Source organism: Lepisosteus oculatus, chromosome 14 (assembly GCF_040954835.1).
Source record: "Lepisosteus oculatus isolate fLepOcu1 chromosome 14, fLepOcu1.hap2, whole genome shotgun sequence".
Lineage (NCBI taxonomy): Eukaryota > Metazoa > Chordata > Actinopteri > Semionotiformes > Lepisosteidae > Lepisosteus > Lepisosteus oculatus.
In genome coordinates, this window is record NC_090709.1 from 11,497,383 (window position 1) to 11,519,834 (window position 22,452).

The following is a 22,452-nucleotide window of genomic DNA, read 5'->3' on the forward strand; positions in this document are numbered from 1 at the left end:
GTTATAAGTACATCCAAAACACGTTTCTTGTGGATCCAGAAGAGGATAATTATGAGGCTCAAAACATGCCTGTCTCTTCTTTTTTTGAGGACGAATTGATTATTGAGGTGTAATCATTGGTTCAAAACCCAAATCATCTGGTATCGCTGTTGTTTCTTTGATAGTTTCTTCAAATCCTTCAATTGATCTTCCATATCGAGGGATAATATCATACAAGTTGTGGTTTTCTTTTAATCACCAATTTTATTAAAATGTCACCTTCTTTTACAGATGTCTTGCATGTATCACAAGATATAACAGTCCTTGCATCTTCAGGTAAAATGTTTTAAAAAGTACAACAAAAGTACAATATACTGAACAGCATTTATGCTTACATGTATATTAAAATGAAGGTACATATACCAAGATATTAAAATACAATTGTACAGATTTGTTTGAAGTTTTCCACCAAATCTGCAGTGTAATTTTGAAGTATTATAGCTGAGAATGCAAGGTGAGTATGAAGATCAAATTCAATGAGTGAAAATGATTTTCTTGGAAGTTGCCGATGTTGGTCATTATTGATCATTCCAGGTATATTGACTTAGGTACTCAAATGTTTACTTGTTGTAGCTTTAAATGTGCAAAACACTCACATTTCTTTCAAATATGAAGATGTTTTACTGTATCTAGTGCTCTGTACTGGTCAATCTGGGTGCTATAAAATACCTATGGTTTGAGGTGCAGTATAAAGTGAATATTGGGGTGTCTCTAGTGCTGTGGGATGCTGCGTTTTAAATTGAGCAGCTCCTGAAGGCAGGACAAGGAGTCTTAGATAGATAGATGCAATTTCTTCTCATGGGATCAATAAAGTATCTATCTATCTTAACCTTTTGATTTGAAGGGAATGTAAATAACAGCCAGGTTGTCTCTTTGGTTGTGTTGTATCTGGTTCTGTCGACAGTGCCTTTTGTTCCTTGTGTGGATTAAATCATACTTATGAATTGATCACAAACATTTAGGCATTCTCTCCTTCTGGGGTTGATTTTATCATTGTGAGTGGCCAAAGGTTCCTTATATATTTAATTAAAAGTCTTTAATTGTACAAAATTAAGAAATTACAAATGAATGACAAAATGGTTTTAAAAAGTTTATTTTTAAAAAGGAAACGTTAAGAAAATGTCTATACATTTCTGCACATCAGAAATCTTACATTCAGAATTCTATATCAATTAATAGTTTTATTTCAGAAACATATCATATTGTACAAGAAAAAAGACTGAATGGAATAGGGAACTTTAAGGTCTCCCTGTTTTAAAACACAAACTGCAGGTCCTGTAGACAAAGTCAATGAGGACAGTGACTCACTGGTCAGAGCTCTCAGGTGACAGACAGTGTCAGTGTGGAAGCAGTGGAGTGAAGTGGACTCAGGACACAGACAGTCTCAGTGCTCAGAACTGTTGTAAGACTGTGTGACTCTGTTGGTGAAGCTCTTCTGTGTCTAGACCTGCTGGAGGAGGTTCTCCCAGACAGCTCTGTCAGTCTCACAGCGCCCATCCTCTCCCTGAGAGTCATCCCCAACATCATCGTAGTCAGTCCTGTCAGGGGCAGGGGCTCCTTCTTCAGAGGGCAGTGTGTGCAGGACCCTGTCCACTCCTGGGCCAGGCTGGAGGACACCTGACAGAGAGACAGACTCATGATTTGTCAAATGAGCCAGTTATTGAAATAATATTGTTACATATTAGGATTATGGAAATTGTGAATATCAAAAATGACTGAGTAGATAAATTAAAAAATAAATTAATCATAACCCCCAACTTTTAAAGATTTTGCCAACAATATACCCAAGCATTTGGTATAGTTAAAGGCACATAAGAGATTTGTTCTTTGGAACAGCTTTATTGAAAAAAAGTAATAGTTGAGACAATTAGTTAAATATTTGTTAACAACACTACACACAACATAAACATACAACACGCAATTACAAATTTGCTAACAAGGTGTTTTAGACACCTACATCCTAAACACCTAGAAAATCCTCAAACTGCTACCAAGTATTCAGCTTTTACAGAACACCTACATAAAAGAAAGAGATAAACCAAACCTTCTAAACCAAAGACATTACAACCTACAGTTAAATCTCTTTCTTTGTGAACCCAATTGCTACAAAATGAATGGGAACCTATCTCCCTGTTCTAAAGATGCTCCCACTAGCCAGGAGAGGCACTCTTTAACTAAGGGATTCTCTAAAAAAGAAATAAAAGTTTCTAAAAACAACAGAAAGGCAAGCTCTCTTTATGAGATTCAAAGACTAAACTCCAGTATGGTCTTTCCAGTTGATCTGGACAAGTAGTAGAAGCAAGAAGTAGCTCTCGCCTTCTATCATTCCTGGACAAGTTGATTGACAATCATTTACCCAGAACTTTATGGTTGCTTTGATCTCTGAATCTCACACCTCAGCATCTCAGCAAACATCTCCTTGCTTTGCATCCACTAGCCATGTACTGTAATTGGAATTGGTATTGATGACATTACCCAGGTGTACCTAGATTTTTTAAAACACTTACATAGTCACAATAGTGTAGTGAATGGGGATTTTAATTTTCTGTAACAATCAGAAATTATAGCAGTATATTTTGAGAGTACTTGTAGACTTTTAGGAACTAATCAAACATAATAATCTATAGTCTCACACATGTATTCTAACCAGACAATATACAATTTATTGATATAATCATAATTTGCATAACAAACAATAAGCATAATAAACATACTGTATCTGAGAAGTACTCTGCTTTGATATCAATGGCTATTAGTGGGCTAACAGTTATAGTATACAGAATAGATGTTACAATATTGTACTCAAAAGCATTTAATAGGTTTTTTTAATTAAATTGTATCTTTTTGGAAGAATTGATGATTCAGTGTAGAATTCACTTATACTTATGAAGTATCAATGCTCTAAAACCACAGTGAGGAAGACCTAGTAATTTCTGAGCCTAGTAATTCTCTCTGCAGTCAGAGAACAGAATTCCTGGTCTTGAGGAATCTAAAGCTTTATTCTGCCCAGACCTCATTCCCTCATCATTAATCAGCTGCTGATCAATTTAAATCTGATTGGCTAGGTGTGTCAGTAGGTGGGTTTCAGTGACACTGTGATCTTTGTGATCTAACTTTGTACAATTCAGGTCACTCAGTCTTTATTGGCTGTTATTGATCCTTGTAGGACATGATAGAGTGAAGCTACCGCTACTTCAAAATGCATGATTCCCCCTGTCTTGGATGACAGTGCAACAGAGATGGATTACTGGAGGTTATCTTTCCCATCCCTGAACTACCTAACCCACACTGAGCCCCCTGGCTGTAGCCCCTTTTACCTGAAGTGGGGTCTCCCTCACTGTCCCCCACATCACTGTACCCAGAGGGTGTCTCATCAGAGAGGAGTCTCCCTGTGAACAGAAGAGCAGGTCAGTAATGGCTCTGTCATTCTGACACAGACTGGCCTGTAAGAGACCTTTTCTCTTCCAGGTAGTGTTTATTTGCAGATATGAAATTAGGTTGAGACTAATTTCTAATGACAAAGGTTACTGTGGGCTGGAACAGGGGGTACTCCTTAGTCTTATTTATAATAACTCACCTGACACAGTGTCTGGACTCTGGGGCACAGTGATGGCATCATCATAATACTCAGGGGCCTCTTCTTTCACAGAGGACATCAGCTTTCCTAAAGCACACAGAGCACAGCTTCACTGTCACACATCAGCACACTGAGTTATCTAGAGCACAGGACTGCTGGAGCTCATCAGAACACACTGATTAACTGAACATCACACAGGATCTAAAACTCCAGGCTCAAAGTACAGGAGATCAGGGGGAACCTGATTTCCAGTCCTATTCACAACTGTAATAAATGTAAAACAATTCCTAGATTTTCAAATAAGATGTTGAAGGAAAACAAGGCAGAGAAAGTTGGGCTATATTTGGACAGAGAGGGTGGTGATGTGAACCCTATGAGATATTGAAGAGGAGCCGGACACTGTCAGCAGTGACCCAGATTGAGTGTGCAGGGCTGAGATCACAGAGAGAGAGTCAGATTCATGTAACTGGTACAGAATAGTACAGACTCCGTATTCAGAGGCTGAGATCCAAGAAAGAGTAGAGAGATTCAGACTCTGTGGGAGTCCAGACTGGAGTTTAGTCTTTGAACCTCATAAAGAGAGCTTGCCTTTCTGTTGTTTTTAGAAACTTTTATTTCTTTTTTATATAATCCCTTAGTTAAAAAGTGCCTCTCCTGGCTAGTGGGAGCATCTTTAGAACAGGGAGATAGGTTCCCATTTATTCCCATTTATTTTGTAGCAATTGGGTTCACAAAGAAAGAGATTTAACTGTAGGTTGTAATGTCTTTGGTTTAGAAGGTTTGGTTTATCTCTTTCTTTTATGTAGGTGTTCTGTAAAAGCTGAATACTTGGTAGCAGTTTGAGGATTTTCTGGGTGTTTAGGATGTAGGTGTCTAAAACACCTTGTTAGCAAATTTGTAATTGCGTGTTGTATGTTTATGTTGTGTGTAGTGTTGTTAACAAATATTGGCGCCTATCAGTCTAGGGAGTGCCGAATGGACATCTGGACTGCATTCCTAAGTGTCAAGAGTAAGTGACTTATATCTCACCTTGACCAACCAATCAGGGACTGGCAGGGCGTGGTAATACCACGTGGGTCTCCAATGCCCGCCAAACTCTCAACCAATCAGCACACATCTGGGTCTTGATCAAAAAGGGAGCGCAAGCTCAGATCGGAGCTCTCCTTGGCCATTTTCGCGCATCCTCAGAGACAATCACGTGACAACTGCTGTTGTCTGCAAAAGGACTTGGACTTTGTTCTAAGCGCGAGGCCGAGGATCCCGTACGTACTCAGAATTCTACCAACGTGAATGCTGCGCTTGATCAACGGCAGCCTACAGTTGGACCCTCGTCGACAACCTGAAAAGCTTATTCAGAAGCAGCGCTGGACCGGGAACGAACCAGCTTCTTCCCAGGCAAAAGAGTGACTTGTGAGGACTCGCAGTCACACTCTGTGCATAGAGACTTTCTACTAGCCAGCCGGACTGCTGGTAGATCTCCTCGGATCAACGACTGCCCTGCGCGCCGCAGTCAGATTCCTCCGCCCGTCCTACTCCGAGCTGTACCTCAACTGGTTGGCCGGTAGCCAGAGGACGCCGACACAACGCCCATTGGACAACCGCTGGAACAGAGGCTGCAACAGAGCCTGTCAGCTGGTTTGGTGTTCGTGCCGGGAATTCCAAATCCATACACAGTGGATAAGTAAACCCCATGTTCTACATTGCATCTCGAGAATTCAATTGTACCTCAACACAAGATGTTATCAATTTAATTCATGAGTAATGTATTTACTTCCGAGTTTAGAGTAACAGTGGGTAATAACACTGATTAGCGATTTGGTAACCGAACGATATATATTGACATACAGTGCCTTGCGAAAGTATTCGGCCCCCTTGAACTTTTCAACCTTTTGCCACATTTCAGGCTTCAAACATAAAGATATAAATTTTTTATTTTATGTGAAGAATCACCAACAAGTGGGACACAATTGTGAAGTGGAACGAAATCTATTGGATTTTTGAAACTTTTTTAACTAATAAAAAAAATGAAAAGTGGGGCGTGCAAAATTATTCGGCCCCCTTGCGTTAATACTTTGTAGAGCCACCTTTTGCTGCGATTACAGCTGCAAGTCGCTTGGGGTATGTCTCTATCAGTTTTGCACATCGAGAGACTGAAATTCTTGCCCATTCTTCCTTGCAAAACAGCTCGAGCTCAGTGAGGTTGGATGGAGAGCGTTTGTGAACAGCAGTTTTCAGCTCTTTCCACAGATTCTCGATTGGATTCAGGTCTGGACTTTGACTTGGCCATTCAAACACCTGGATACGTTTATTTGTGAACCATTCCTTTGTAGATTTTGCTGTATGTTTGGGATCATTGCCTTGTTGGAAGATAAATCTCCGTCCCAGTTTCAGGTCTTTTGCAGACTCCAACAGGTTTTCATCCAGAATGGTCCTGTATTTGGCTGCATCCATCTTCCCCTCAATTTTAACCATCTTCCCTGTCCCTGCTGAAGAAAAGCAGGCCCAAACCATGATGCTGCCACCACCATGTTTGACAGTGGGGATGGTGTGTTGAGGGTGATGAGCTGTGTTGCTTTTATGCCAAACATATCGTTTTGCATTGTGGCCAAAAAGTTCGATTTTGGTTTCATCTGACCAGAGCACCTTCTTCCACATGTTTGGGGTGTCTCCCAGGTGGCTTGTGGCAAACTTTAGACGAGACTTTTTATGGATATCTTTGAGAAATGGCTTTCTTCTTGCCACTCTTCCATAAAGGCCAGATTTGTGCAGTGTAAGACTGATTGTTGTCCTATGGACAGACTCTCCCACCTCAGCTGTAGTTCTCTGCAGTTCATCCAGAGTGATCATGGGCCTCTTGGCTGCATCTCTGATCAATCTTCTCCTTGTCTGAGCTGAAAGTTTAGAGGGACGGCCAGGTCTTGGTAGATTTGCAGTGGTCTGATACTCCTTCCATTTCAAGATGATCGCTTGCACAGTGCTCCTTGGGATGTTTGAAGCTTGGGAAATCTTTTTGTATCCAAATCCGGCTTTAAACTTCTCCACAACAGTATTACGGACCTGCCTGGTGTGTTCCTTGGTCTTCATGATGCTCTCTGCGCTTTCAACAGAACCTTGAGACTATCACAGAGCAGGTGCATTTATACAGAGACTTGATTACACACAGGTGGATTCTATTTATCACCATCAGTCATTTAGGACAACATTGGATCATTCAGAGATCCTCGCTGAACTTCTGGAGTGAGTTTGCTGCACTGAAAGTAAAGGGGCCGAATAATTTTGCACGCCCCACTTTTCATTTTTTTATTAGTTAAAAAAGTTTCAAAAATCCAATAGATTTCGTTCCACTTCACAATTGTGTCCCACTTGTTGGTGATTCTTCACATAAAATAAAAAATTTATATCTTTATGTTTGAAGCCTGAAATGTGGCAAAAGGTTGAAAAGTTCAAGGGGGCCGAATACTTTCGCAAGGTACTGTATATTCTCTGTTGTGTATCTCTTTGTGTTGGCATCTCTTCGAGATTATATACCTTGTATATTGATAACCCTCACAGTAAGGTCTGCCGCTCGTATCCAGGCAGACTCATATATGTTTGGTGCACAGTTTATATTAATAAATGTATCCCGTGTATTAAACCCGTGTGTGTGCGTTGTTAGTTGTTCTGACGATTGATTTTCTAAAAGCCCCAACGAACAACCTCGTGATTACTGCTACAATTAATAATTGTCTCAGTAAACCCATCAAACCACTACACTGAGATAAGGCTAGTGTGAGGCAACACTGAAGAAACACGTGTGGTTATATTTATATAATTCAGGATTTTCTACATAAGTTCTCTAAACGTCAGCCTGGTTTGAGGTGAGAGTGAGTACTGGACTGAAGACCTCCTCACTCCCACACTGAGCCCCTTGTCTCCATCTCCCCTCACCTGGTACTGGGTCTCCCTCACTGTCCTCCACATCATCGTATCCAGAGGGCAGCTCGTCAGAGAGGAATCTCCCTGTGAACAGGAGGACAGATCAGTATTACCTGCAGTCAGACAGCAGACTCATTGTCTTCCACTGGCTGTGGAAGAAGCCAGGGTGTGAACAGTATCTCAGAGTTTGTGTGTATAAGGCAGATCAGGAACTGTGAACTGTGGTGTCAGTTACTTTGACACCAGTTGAGAAAAAAAAATCCTACAGTCAGTCAGCACTGTCTCTTACTGGGAGAGAAGCCAGGTTGTCAACAGAAACACAGAGTTTATGATGCTTTTCTTCACTTACTTTGACAGCAGTTGAGAAAGAAAACTCTACAGATTTAAAACCAGTATGGTGAGATTTTCTACAAGTGTTAAGTCCTCAGATCTCCCTCAGAAGATGGAGACTAATCACTCCTGAAGACTCTCTCCACTCACTTCTCCTGGGGGCGCTGTAGGTTCCCTCTCTGGCCAGTTTGTACTCTATTTCCTCGTAAACGGCATCATGATAGGGTGCGAGTGCTCCCTTAGATAGGGCTGTGTGAGAAAATAGACACTCAGGGTTAACATGCAGGGAGAGGAGTACAAGATCAAACATTGACTACTAAACCTTCTTTGGACATTACAGCACATAAATGTTATGCTTCTGGATTTGCAAATTTCCTGATATCTCCATCTCTAATTGTTGATAATCTTTTTTAAACTTTAAATGGTTTTCTCTACCAGGTTTATTCCTCAAGGTAATTATGTAAATATAAGTTCCATGTGAGTGACAGAACTGACCACTAGAGGTCACTATGTGGATGGAGAGTTCCCTCCCTACCTTTCCTCAGATTCCTGTTCTGGATCAGCTGCCCCACTAACAGGGCCAGCACCACGAAGAGCAGAGCCCCCAGCAGCAGGAGGACCAGGGGCGAGGCAGACAGGCCTCCCAGTGGCTGTGTCTGGGGTGTTGTCCTGGTTCTGCCTGAGAGAGGGGGAGACAATGGATGAACAGGGATCAGGAGAGGTGCTCTTGGGCTCATACTGTATACACTTCGACACATGTCCTGTTCTCCTCCTGTTCCGATATGTGGCTATCATGGCTTCAGGGTGAACCCAAGATCAATGAAGAATAGTTAAGGATTCCCAATCTAACCCATCAGGACTGTCACTAAATCAGTGAGGAAAGAGAGGACACTAGCACAAGATCTACACTGGAAATCTGAAAACACTGATCTTCACTCTGAGAGAGGAGAGGAGACACTACAACAACACTGGGAATCTGAAGAGACACTGATCTTCACACTTAAGGAGGAGAGGAGACACTACAGCTACACTGGGAATCTGAAGAGACAGAAAGACAGGAGTTATCAATGACAAGGAAGATTTCTGTTCACCTGTAGCTGTTGCTGGACTGGCTGTTGTCTCTGAAAAACCTGTAAAAGAGATAGGAGAACTGTCATTATTTTGCCTTTGGTTTTACAGCAGGTTGAATCCACAGTGGTCTTAAAAAGAAAATCTTTATATTTGTTCCTTGAGGTCAAATCTAGGATTGCTGGATGAATGGTGTCTTGTTCGGAATTAAAGCCTAGTGTTGTTCACATACACAGGGCTACAAAACATCCCAATCTTGTGACTGATGATCTTAGTTGGTTCAGTTAGATATTAAGCAGTGATAGAGTATGGGTAACATCAGTCTAACTTCTCCATTGATCTGCTACCTTGTTCATCTACAGTTCTAAGACTCTCCTCACCTGTACAGGTAACCCCTGCATCCTCCTTGTGTCGACAGTCGCTCTGATTCAGTCCAGAGTGACAGCAGTCCCACAGGTGAAGCTCACTGCCTGTGCAGTTCACCTCGTCCAGCCAGATTGCGCCGTTTCCTGGTCCGAATGAGGCCTCTATCGCTGCACTCACTGCATCCCCACAGCCCAGCTGTCTGCAGACCACCTGGGCATCCTGCAGGTCCCAGGAGTCGTCACAGACTGTACCCCAGGAGCCCTCGTACCGCAGCTCCACCCGGCCAGAGCAGTTAGTGCCTCCAACCAGGCGCAGAGCCAATGGGACTGAAAGACAACAGTGAGGTTACTGAGTGTCATTAGATCTGTGACTGTAGATGAGAGCAGAGAGGTTACTGAGTGTCTTCAGCTCAGTGACTGTAGTAGAGGTTAGTGAGGTATTGAGTGGCTCTAGAAGAGAGCTGTATGGTTACTGTTCCTCAGCTCAGGGCTGCAGTGTCTCTGACTGTTTTACACACTGAACTCACCTGGGCAGTACAGCTGAGGCTGCTCTTCCTGAGGGGCTGGAGTGCTTCTGTCAGCTTCTTTTCTAGGACCTTCAAAGATTAATAATAATTATTTAATTTTATACATGTTTGGATATAAATTACTAAGAATTCAGTTTAAAGCTTTTGTCTGTTCTAAATATGGCAAAACACTAATTTACAGAGCATTACTCTTCCCTCTGTACCTGAGCAGGTGATGTTAGCCACTTCTCGGTCTGTGCAGTCATTCTGACCCCAGGGAGAGGAGGGACACTGCCACAGGGTGGAGTCGTGTTTGTGACAGGAGACAAAGTCCAGCCATCTGGGATCAGGGCTCAGCCTGGAGTTTATCTCACTGATGGTGCCCTTGTCTCCACAGCCCAGCTGTTTACAGATCACTGCGGCTGTGGAGTCAGTCATGCCGTTCTGACACACACTGCCCCAGGTGCCATTGTAGTAAACCTCTGCCTGTCCTGAACAGCCTGCAGACAGTCTCAGCAGAGTGTGATCTGTCAAGACAGCAGGGAAAGTTAAAGGAAACAAACCCTGACAAGACAGCCCAACGTTTCATTCTGAACTGGTAAGAAACAACTAGCAATGAAATGAAATGAACATGTAATGAAACAATGACAGCTGTACAATAACACAGTTGACATGAAGGTGACAGGCAGGACTGTGTGGTTCTGTTCATTCAGAATCTGGACAGTGCATCACACAGAACTTTAAAATCCCATTACATGATCAGGTTCTGACCCAAAACATCATTCTGATCAGCTTGGCTATTCAGCAGCAGCACAACTAAGAGACTGAGGCATGAAAGTAGAACTCTTGGCTCAGGATGAGCGGTGCAGCGTTATGAATGGAGAAAACGTGGCTCAGGGTGACATTTAACACTGTGTGGGTCATCAGGATCTGACCAGAAGCCATTCTTGGAACAAATCAAAATGAAACATTTGAGGCAGAAAATCATGAAAGATAATGGCCAAGACAAATACACCCAAACAGACAACAGGTCTTATTGATGTGAGAAGTTTAAAGTTTGGACCCTAGATTTTACTGGAGGACTGAGATGAATATATCCCCATTCACTAGTGGAGGGGAATTTCTCTTGAGTTTCTTTCTCTCTTTATTTATTTTTGCTGGGATGTGAATATGTGCATTCACAACTGTATCATAAATATAAATATTTATTTTAAAATTAATTCTGCATCCAGCTCAGTCTTTTCCTCAACGAGATGCATTTAAGCACTCCAGATGCAAACCATATCCACAATGTGGAATTCCAGTATGTGGATTATTTTATTTAGTTGACTTACTGAACACAAGATTCTCACATTCTCACAAGTCAAACATATTTAGGCACTCTAGATGCAAGCCATATCCACAATGTGGGATTAAAGAATCTGAATAATTGTAATTTTAATTATCTCCCCTATCTGAACACAGGATTCTCACATCCTCCTTGTGTCCACAGTCATGCCGTCCCCACCCTGCTGAGGGACACTCCCACAGAGACGACTCGTTCCCCAGACAGCCCACCTCGTCCAGCCAGATGGGTCCAGTTCCCTGGCTGAAGGAGGCCGGCACTGGGGCACTGAGGGCCATCCCACACTGGAGCTGTCTGCATACCACCTGAGAGTCTGCCAGGTCCCAGGAGTCATCGCAGACTGTCCCCCAGGAACCATTGTGATATACCTCCAGCCTCCCAGCACAGTCACCTCCTGCACCAACCAGCCTGAGGGACAGCTGATCTAGGAGCAGAGAATTAGAGGTTAGGGGTCCAGAGGTCAGTGCAGTACTAAGAGATCACCATGACCTGCTGTTACAAGTTGAAGATTATCTCGGCCCACTAGGCACAGCAGATACAGTTCAAGTACAATGTTTCTTGACTTTTGATTAATTTAATATATACTTATTGTAACAGATTGTTCATAAGCAGTATACCAGATAAGTTACTTTTCTGACCCACTGCTGGGCACAGAGACAATAGCTCCACCGGTGACAAATTGCAGTATTCAGATAGATGCGTTTGCTGTAGATCCCAAAGACCCTAGTGTGTTTGTGACACACAGAAAAAACTGCACACACACAGCTGTTGCCTCACTGACTGATCTGGGATTCCACTGAGCAACAGAGACATCAACACACACTGAGAGCCCTGGAGATACAGAACAGGGGCTAATTCATACCTGGTGTTTTGGAAAAGGGAACAGCTGAAAAGGGGAAATCTGTGAAACAAACAGAGAGAGAGAAAACAGACTGTGAACCATGTGTGAGAGGTGCAGTTTAGCACCAGAAATGAAACTAGAATTAAAACAGCACTGATGTGATTAAGACAGTCTTCAACTCTCTTTACCTGCTCCAGGTGAATCTCTGGTCATATTTGAGTCTGTAAAACAGAAGAAAGGAGCTCATTTCTGTCCACAGGAGTGATGTTTCACCAGTGCAGGGTCAGCTGTGTGTGGGGCTCAACTGTACATAACATCTGTAATTATTGACTTTCTGAGACTCACTTTCTTTTCAGCCTCCTGTTAAATAGGGCTCCATTAATTAAACTAATTAAACAGTTCAGGTGTTAATTACGGGATACTGAGATCCAATACTTTCTTTCATTTTTAGGACAGTGATCTCAATATAAATGTAAAAAAGATTTATGTCCACAGTGAATTGTTGTACCTAATCATCTGAAAAAAAATGACAATGAAAATGATTACCCCTTTAGTTAATATTTGAGTTATATATGATATGATTCAAATACGCTCACATGCTTTAAGGAATATATTTTTACTGGCAGCGTGTAACAGAGCAGGTATTCAGTAAATCATGAAGACAGTGTGCTGCTGTGTGTAAGCACATGATTTTTAAACATAATTCTCACCAGAGCAGATGACTCCTGCGTCCTGTCCATGAGAGCACCCTGCTCTCCCCCATGAAGAGACAGCACAGTGTGAGAGACGGCTCTCATTGCCCCAGCACTCAAACACATCAGCCCTTACTGGTCCACTGCCCTGTCCAAACCAGGCCTGTCCTGGTGCTGCTACAGCCTCCCCACAGCCCAGCTGCTGGCAGAGAACAGTGGCATCTCTCAGGTCCCAGTAGAGATCACACACTGTCCCCCACTCCCTGTCGTACTGCAGCTCCACTCGGCCAGAGCAGGAGTCAGATCCACTCACCAGCCTGAACCCTGTATATCCTGCACACAGGACAGGGGAGAGAGCAGAGACAAAGTGTCACAACACAACAACCAGCAATAACCCTTCAAGTATCCTTACAATACTGAGCTTTAAATTACTGTCATATAAGTATCTCACTAACGTGTTACTGTTCGATCCAATTCAATCTGAAATACTTTCTTCATCAGCAAGGCTGGTAATTTATGGTTTAATTAAGTTACTGTTGATCAGAAGATCATCGTATTGAGTTTTCATGGTTAAACACCAATCCCCAGTATTGAATCAGAGCTATAGCAACACTTATTTGTTTCTCTTCTAAGCTTCAGTTTTGAGCTCCATTAAAAACAAAATGAAATGAATTATCCCCCTCTTACCAAAACACTCCAGTCCCACATCGTTCTCATGGGTGCAGCTCTGTGTCTTTGTGGAGGACTTTGGACAGAAGAACAGGTGCGATTCACTTCCCTGGCACTGAAACTCCTCTGTCCAGACCTGTCCCTCCCCCTTCCCGAAATGAGCCCCCTTCAGCACCTGTGAGGGAACCCCACAGTCCAGCTCTCGACAGACAACTTCTGCATCCTGCCAGTCAAAGTCAGAGTCACACACTGAGCCCCAGGTCTCTCCGTGCTGCACTTCCTGTCTCCCAGAGCAGAGATCACTGCCTCCAACCACTCTGACCCCTCGATGAGCTGGAATTTCAGAACAATAACACAGATCACTGTCACTGACCAGCCTGACCCCTCAATGAGCTGGAATATCAGAACAATAACAGAGATCACTGTCCCTGACCACTCGATATGCTTGAATATAAGAAAAGATAGGAAGAGAGAGCAGGAATAGAGAGTGAGTATTCATTATTTGAACAAAATTGTGAGGAATTCTAAAGAATACTAAAACTATACACTGTTTTGGAATTTTGGGAAATTGCTCAGCTAAAAATTAATCTGTAATTTATCAAGCACACATTCACTGCAGATCAAGTCACTTCCACAGAAACACTGAGAGATCAATGAAAAATAATTAAAATGACCAGAACCTCTGCGCACCCCACTGTGTCATAGGAGCTGACATCCTAGAACTCTGGGCTTCAAAGTGGGAATTTGGTTGTGAAACACAAGTAATTGACCTGCAGATATCTGAGACCCTGAACCAAGATGAAGGACACATTCTACCCCAAAGCTTCCTGATAAACTTGAAGAAAACCTGGGAACTAAACAATGTCCTTCAATATAAAGCAGAAATGAACACTCACATATAAAAAATAAAGGGAATTGGATTCAAAAATTGTAAATTATTTTTAATAAAGTTGTTTTAGACACCACGTCCAAAGTGGTGCAGAGGTTATAGAAAACCAAGCCTAACATACCCAGTCCAGCTACTGTTGCAGCTGGACTGCCTGACCTGCCCCCTGACAAAAACTGTGAACAGGACTGTCACAACCTGGCACTACTGGGGCAGGACTGTCTGACCTTGGCACTGGTACACACTCTGGACAAGACCACAGACAGGCACTGTGAGTTGTCACAGACTAGCATTGCTGGGACATCTGTCTGACCTGGAACTTGAAATGAAATAGCCTTTACTTCTACAAAGACATACACTCTGGACAAGACCAGGACTGTCACAGCCTGGCACTGCTGGAGCAGGACTGTCTGACCTGGGCACTGACACACACTCTGGACAAGACCAGGACTGTCACATCCTGGCACTGCTGGAGCAGGACTGACTGACCTGGGCACTGACAGACACTCTGGACAATATGACAACACACACTAGCTGAGGGTAAGACAGAGTAAAGAGAAACAGACCCTGAGGAAGTATAGGCTCAATTACCGAAGCTCACTTCTATTAAGATTAATAGAAACAGTATTATTCTTCATGTATTTACAGTATATATTGGCTATGGAGGTGTGCATATGTAAACTTATTTCAGGTACAGTGCCTACATATTATTTTCTAATTTGTAAAGGGATGAGTATGTGGACACAAGACAAGATTGTGATTTCTGTCAAACCCATGAAGATTGATCTGCCATCCTCAGTCACCTGTAAGCTGACATTTAAAAGCAGGAAGCAGTTCACCCAGATGAGATGGGAGCAGAAGGAAGGGACTGATCACTTTTGAGAAAGTTATTAAAGAGCTGGTAAGCAGCTTAACTGCCTGTTGTATTCCTTCATGTGAAGATGCTCATTCAAATGTTTAGCTTTAGTTTTTTTGTTTTTGGGTTGTTTTTATTGTTCTGTAAATAATTAAACACTACTTTGGAAATGAAGGCTTTATTTGTGTTCATCCAAATTGCTGCCTGTATACAGCAGCTGGCTTCTGGGTTTGACACTAACTTACAAAGCGTTTTTATTTTCTGAAACCTCAACCCTGGAAAACATAAAACAGAGGGAGAGGGACATTTTTCCCTAGAGAAACAGATGTTATATCAGATTTTTTAGTTATTTTTTAAGAATGTGAATGTATTCATGATGTATTTAAAACATTCCATACCGTATGTACACTGAGAACTGAGGGCACCTTTGCTAAAGGATTGTAGGAATATGGAACAGGTTACCAGATATCCCAGCTTTCTTGAAGAAACAGTGGATGAGATCCTTGGATCAATACTGACTACCAAATGGACCAAGAAGCTGAGAGATCTCCTCTACTTTGTAATATATTACATTTTGAGAATACATATCAGTCATATTGTTTTTATTCTATAGTTTTTATTTCTATAGTTTTTAGATATTGTTGTAACTAATTTGTTTCACTCAATCTCACAGAATGCGGTCATTGTTGTTATGTTTGTAAATATATCAGAGAAAAGCATCTGATGTTCAATGTCAATGCTGTAATTCTTTGATCAATACAGCTCTTTGAATCTGAATTTAAATAGAGAAAAGGGAGAAGTAAGAGAGACACAGCAGAACTGTAAGTGAAAATGATCCTGACGAATTACAAGGAGGACAAACTGGAGTTTTCAAATCAAGACCAAGAATAAATTTGTTTATACTGATCTATCGGTCACATACTGTAAATTTATTTGTAGATTTATAGCCTTATGATCAAACACTGTCCTTTGGCCTCTTTATTGGTCAATTGTAAAACCTAACAGGAATCATACAGGTGGGGTTGGGGGTTTCAGACAGTTTTCAATACCTGTTCTACACACTGCAGGAAATACAATCCAGAAGGAGAAAAGACACACAGTGACAGGGAGGAGTGATGTCACAGCTCTCAGCAGGACAGGAGCAGCAGCAATGGGAGGATGGACAAATGATGAAGGACTCTAGATTGGTGCAGGAGTTTTAATTCTCCTCAGTGCTGGAGACTGGAGAGAGTCTGTGTCTCTTACCTGAACACCTCACTCCAGCATCATAGTCATGACTCAAGCCCCAGTCTTTCACTTCATCTTTTCCACAGTCCCTCAGCGCAGCCTCTGACTCCCTGCAGGAAACCTCACTCAGCAGGACTGATCCAGACCCTGGTCCAAAGTAAGCTCCTCCTGGTGCTGAAACAGCAGATCCACAGCCCAGCTGTCTGCACACCACTGCAGCATCATTGAGATCCCAACCAAACTGGGTTACTGTCCCCCACTCTCCACCATGATACACCTCCACAGTCCCCTCACAGGGACTGGCTCCATTCACCAGCCTCACATCAGCACTGCCTGCAGAGAGAGAGAAACAATCCCTATCACCATGTCTACAGGATATTTTTATATTAAGACATTTTAGAAACACACCTGGAATTTGTATTTGGTTTTACCTGTTTGATTGGATTGCTAGTCTCTCCCATGGGGAACAAGAGACAGTGGAGTGACAGGAAGTCCACCAGCAGCCATCTTACCTCTCCCTCCACACACCTGTGTCCTGTTATATATCTCTCTGTCCATATCACTGTGTGACTGCAGAGGGCTGTTCTGCTGTGGTTACTACAGTGGACAGTGGCTGTAATGAGTGTGTTCCTGTGTTTCTGGAAAATGTGGTCAGGACAGTGGACAGTGCCTGTAATGAGTGTGTTCCTGTGTTTCTGGAAGTGGTCAGTTGGCTGTAATGACGGTCTTCCTGTGTTTCAGGAAGCTGTGGTCAGTAGAGTGGACAGTGGCTGTAATGACTGTGCTCCTGTGTTTCTGGGAGCTGTGGTCAGTACAGTGGACAGTGGCTGTGGTGTCAGAAGGCTGAATGACTGAAACCAGGTTTTGTGTATCTGGTGTATCTGGGTCTCAGGCCCCACATGTACTTAGCAGTGGGCACTGACCGCATGTCTGTATCAAGTAAGAAATTTAATTGTGATAAGTCTTTTCAACATTCTACTTTGAAAATAAGTTATAAAATCCAAAACAGAATCAATAAAAATATTTTCTTAATAGATGGATGCTTCACAACTTGTGCTGCAATATGTGAAGTGTAATGCTGCAGAAAGATGGAAAATCTGCAGCAGGAGATATAATTGAAACCCAGGTGCAGGACTTTGAGCTCTTTCAGAGTTTGAATGATCAGGGAGTAACAGATCGAATGCAGGCTGCTGGGCTGAATGAAAAAGGTGAGCAGAAAGAAAAAATAAAGAGGGACACCCGTCTCCCAGCTGAAATAAAGAAAAGAAAGGCTGGAGAGTCAGCGAGGAAAAGGAAAGAGTTAAAACAGAGAAAATATTTCAGGATCGAAGAGCAGGAGTAGTGAGAAATTAAAATAACCGAGTGATAAACTTGACTATGAGAGGAATGCGATCGCTAGGTTCACAAGGTTTGGCTCTAATGATGGAGATTCTGTGTTCTGAACAGTTTCAAATAAAGAGGTGATTAGTGTGACTGGGAGCCTGAATGAAAGACTGAAGGTTTAATTGAAAGACGTCCTGACCCAGTCTGAATGACAGGGTGAGCGCTCGAGGGAATGTTGCTGTTGACGCGAGTCAGTCCCAGCCCAGACTGTACGTGAAGTGTGTATACTTACTGTCCAGGGCACATTTACAGTAACTAGATTTGTTCTTTTTGATTAAATTTTCAATCATCTTCAGTTTGGAGTGTGAAATATTTTTTTCCATTGCACACTATATGCTACAATTCATTTAAATACTACTTTTTATTCATATATTTTTTTTGCTATGCTTACATGATAAATATGTGAACAATGTGTTTTAGCTTTTGCCTCTCAAGATCTTAGTACATAATTCATGTTAGATCCTTCTGTAATATAATTTCCATAGTATCTAAAACTACTGTAATCATTCTCAAAAATAACCATAAATCAAAAATATTTTAATACATTTACCTTCAGTACTCTTATTTGTATTAGCACATTCACCTGCAATAGTTACTAATATTATTTGTAAATCAGAAACGTGCCTTAAATATACTTTAATCTCTGATCTGTAATAGTTCTTTGCACTAAATTGTCACCTTCTCTCAAAATACTCTATTTTTTAATAATATTTCCATAATGTTATAATGTTATTATTATTAATGTTACTTTAATAATACAGTAAATACAAAATGTGTCAATAGTAATAATACTGGAGTCTAAATAATACTCTAGTATTTAATAACACACTTATCTCAGTTAAAATATTAGTCTAAAAATACTTTAATAAAACATATTAATTAATCAGTGTGTAAAATAAAATATCAGTCCGATCTATACAACAGTGTTTAAAAACACACTGATCTCTGTTAATACACTAGTGTGTTATTATACCTGTTAGAGAAGGCAGAATTGAGCACAATGAAATAAACAACCCCTGGTAAATATTTTGAAGACGTCGTATTATTGTTAAAACATTTGTATTCCTTTTTGTTTGCAAATGGGAAAATTTCCACAAGTCCTAGCACATGACCCAAATTACAACCAAAATTTTGTATTTTATTATTGTGGTAATAGATGAGGGATTGTCAAGTTGTACAACATTTGTGATAAGGTTGCTAAATATCTACAATATTAATAGTTATAATAATTATATGTTAGTACTTAAAAAACATTATCCTTAGTCTGTGTTGTGTGTAATAGTGTATAACTGCATATAAAACTATTAATACAGCATTAATAGAAAATAGTTTAAAAAACATATAAGCTGAATTAATATTATGATTAATTGTAGAGGTGAAATTCTTGTTAATACTGCAAATTGTTAATTATTTTTCCTTATTTATAGCATCAATTATAATTTTAAGGAATATCCATAAAGCTGAGTTTTAAATTAAACAGAAAAGCACTTCTGCATGCTGTGGTCACTACAGTGGTCAGTGGCTGTAATGACTGTAGAACCTCAGATGGCTGGTCCTGGGTTCCAGGAGACTGTGGTCACTATACTGGACACTGTACTAACTCTGTGGCTTCCAAGTCCTGGGACCAGTGTTTCTGTGTTAGTGGGACCTGTGGTCACAACAGTGGTCAGAGGCTGACAGGTACTTCACATGTTGTGCTGAAATGTGTGTGAGGTGTATATTCCCATTGTCTGTATGTGAATTGTTGACAATGATTTTCTAGCCTTTACCTGCCAACATCTAAACTTAACACATGATCATCAGATTAAATTATATTAAAGAACAACATTTTTCAAAAATACCAGACAGGTTTAACATATAGGCACAGATACATTTATTATGATGTTGTCCTGAGCAACTGCTCAAAAATCTAAACTTGAGTCCTGTGATTACGAATTAATTTTTAAATATTGCATTTGTATGATAACATGTAATTAAATATTTAATTTGTATAACTCATACTTATATAATTACATTTGATAATAATTTCAGATTTTGAATGTACTCAAAAACAATAAAGCATTCTTATTAAAACTTCACAATTCACAAAAAACCCTGTCATTAGATAACTAACCTAAAAACACAAATTAAAATATTTAGCTGTTAAATAATAGACAAATCCTGTATAAACACAAAACACAACTACCATTTTTTAATTCCTCCTGTAATGCCACAATATCTTGCAGCTGTTAAATTATTAATGTTACACCTCAGTTTCTGATGAGTCCCCAGTTAATAATAATATACCTACAATACTAAGAATTTCCACAATTTTGTTAATATTTTTCATTTTATAGCTTATAAATCAATAATGAATGTAACTTTTATCAGCCTGTACTTTTCAATGTGAAAACAAGCAAACCTGGTCTTTATGAACCAGGTTATACATACAGTATACAAATTTTATTTTCACACTATAAAAATACAAGAGCTAATTGTCCTATGACTGAAAATGTTTTACATTTTTACAATCTTTAAAATGAAGAATTCACATTCATAACTTCCTATCATAATGGAACACATATTCTTATAACACCTAGAGGAACTACTTGTTTTCACAGCAACTGAACATCACACAGCTTAACGATAGAAACCTGGACTGTCTGAATACACCAAAGATATAATGGCAGCATTAAAACTCCAGTCTTAATTCTCTAGCATAAACACTTTGGTTGGTGGTGACAACACATTTACTGTATATCTATTAATACATCAGTCTGTAATAATTTTATATCAGTCTCAAAAATAATTCACTATTTAAAAACGCGTGTATTATATATATACTATATATATACTATTAATGCACCAGTCTGTAAAAATACAATACTGAGGAGTCAGAATTGAACACAATAAAACAATAAACAACCCAGGGTATTTCTGAATCATCCTGTATAATATGATATTATTCTAGAAACAATTATTTTTGTTTTGGAGTAAATGAAGACTTTTTCACATGTCACAGCATATCACTCAAATTATCACTTATATATAAAGTTTATTATTACAGTAACGAGTAAGTTAAATAACTTTTTAAAGATTTTATACACTCCATGTTTTCACAAATTATCAATAGAGGGTGATAATGGCCAGCTTCTGCTCTATCCATCTATAACATTATTATTATATAATGTTTAGAAATCTTAAGAATATTTTAATAAAATCCAATAAAAATTAAAAGCAACTAATTATATTTAGACACAACTAATTATATTTCCTTACTTACAGACCAAGATAAAATACAGTTAAAATATTTTTGATGAATACCCACAAAGCTGAATGTAAATTAAACATTTAAAAATTGTTCAACCCACTTATTGCTCCATTTCCATCAAAACTTTACTTAATTTAATTCCAGTTGTTGTCTGTCTGTCTGGACAGGAGAAGACTGGACACTTACTGGCAGAGCTGTGCAGCACCAGGACAGCGAGAGAGAAGATGGACAGGCAGCTCTCCATTGTCATCAGGACAGAGCGCAGCTGAGACCCCTGTCTTCACCCCTGAGCCCACAGGGCAACTGAACTGCTGCTCCGCACCCTGGACCCCCAGTAACAACACAGCCCCCCACCCCGCCAATCACACACAGCACTGCCTTTTCAGACTGACAGCAGGAACCTCTCACACAGGCGGAATGGCCAATCAGACAGGGACCTTTCAGTCTTCTCCATATATATCAGAGACACATCACTGTTTCCTCTCCCTGAAGACACTCCCAGCGGCGCGGAGGAGAGGAGAGACAGGAGCAGCTCTGTGTCTCACTGGAGGAAACACAGATACAGATACAGACAGCAGGGCTGCAGGTGCTGCAGGGGCAGGAAGAGATCAGATATTAAACAAAAAAAAATCTTTGCAGTTCTAGACAAGTATTATAATTGAAAATCAGTATCAAGATAATCAATTATGTATATATGGTCCTGTAATTCTTGTTGTCTGTATCAGGAAGTGTCTAGAACTTGTTCCTGTCTTTCTGTCTGTGTAAGGCAGTGTCCAGTGACTGGTGTCCTGAATATGGTCCTGTCTTGCTGTCTGTGTCAGGCAGTGTCCAATGACTGGTGTCCTGCAGTGACTCACAGAGTTGTTGTGTCTCCAGACAGTAATGTCTTCTGGTCATGGTCAAGGGCAGTGTGAGGAGAGCCTGTGCTCAAGGTGGCAGTGAGGTCACTCAGGTCAGCACAGGAATACGGAGACAAGGTGGACTGAATAAGAACTGGCTGTCCTGTGACTGTGATCAATAATTTAAATGAAAAAGAAAGAAAAGCTCAGCAGTGATTGTCCCCTTTGTACTGAGTCTGTTGGACAGCAGCTCTTCCAGTTGACTCCCTCAGACCCTGAGTCTGTCTCTGCGCAGCTCCAATCCACACAGATGTTCCAACCCCTCCAGCTGTGGCCCCAGTGTCTCTCTGTGTGGAGTCAACTGCATGACTGAGACTCTCTAACAGCACAGTGGAGCTGAACTGATACTGATACACTGATACACCCCCAGTCTGAACAGTGTGAGGGCACAGCTCACATCCTCTTCTTTATTATTATAGGTAGTAGGAGCAGCAGTAAAATATTAGTAGCAGCAGTAGTATCAGTGGCAGCAGCAGTTGTGGTAGCAGTAGTAGTATTAGCAGTTATGCTGTATTTAAACTCTCCTGTTCAATATAGCAGAGTTCTTGTGTTACAGCTTCACCATAATAGTCCAGCAGCAGGAGTCAGTTTCAAATTAGAAAAA

General features: G+C 40.8%; 1 protein-coding gene and 1 pseudogene across 1 annotated transcript; one reads left to right on the plus strand and one right to left on the minus strand.

Annotated features, from left to right (window-relative positions):
• LOC138242769 (zinc finger protein 271-like) overlaps window positions 1-22,452 on the plus strand; it is a 735,173-nt pseudogene that overhangs the window by 401,791 nt on the left and 310,930 nt on the right.
• LOC138243330 (scavenger receptor cysteine-rich type 1 protein M130-like) lies at window positions 1,481-21,193 on the minus strand. Its single transcript, XM_069198893.1, has 12 exons — window positions 21,136-21,193; window positions 16,567-16,649; window positions 13,366-13,570; window positions 12,871-13,011; window positions 11,258-11,569; window positions 10,025-10,330; window positions 9,310-9,621; window positions 8,397-8,540; window positions 8,012-8,110; window positions 7,544-7,615; window positions 3,617-3,703; window positions 1,481-1,656 (listed from the first exon to the last, which is right to left on the minus strand). Exons 1-12 carry the CDS (start codon window positions 21,191-21,193, stop codon window positions 1,481-1,483), a joined length of 1,995 nt encoding a protein of 664 aa, XP_069054994.1.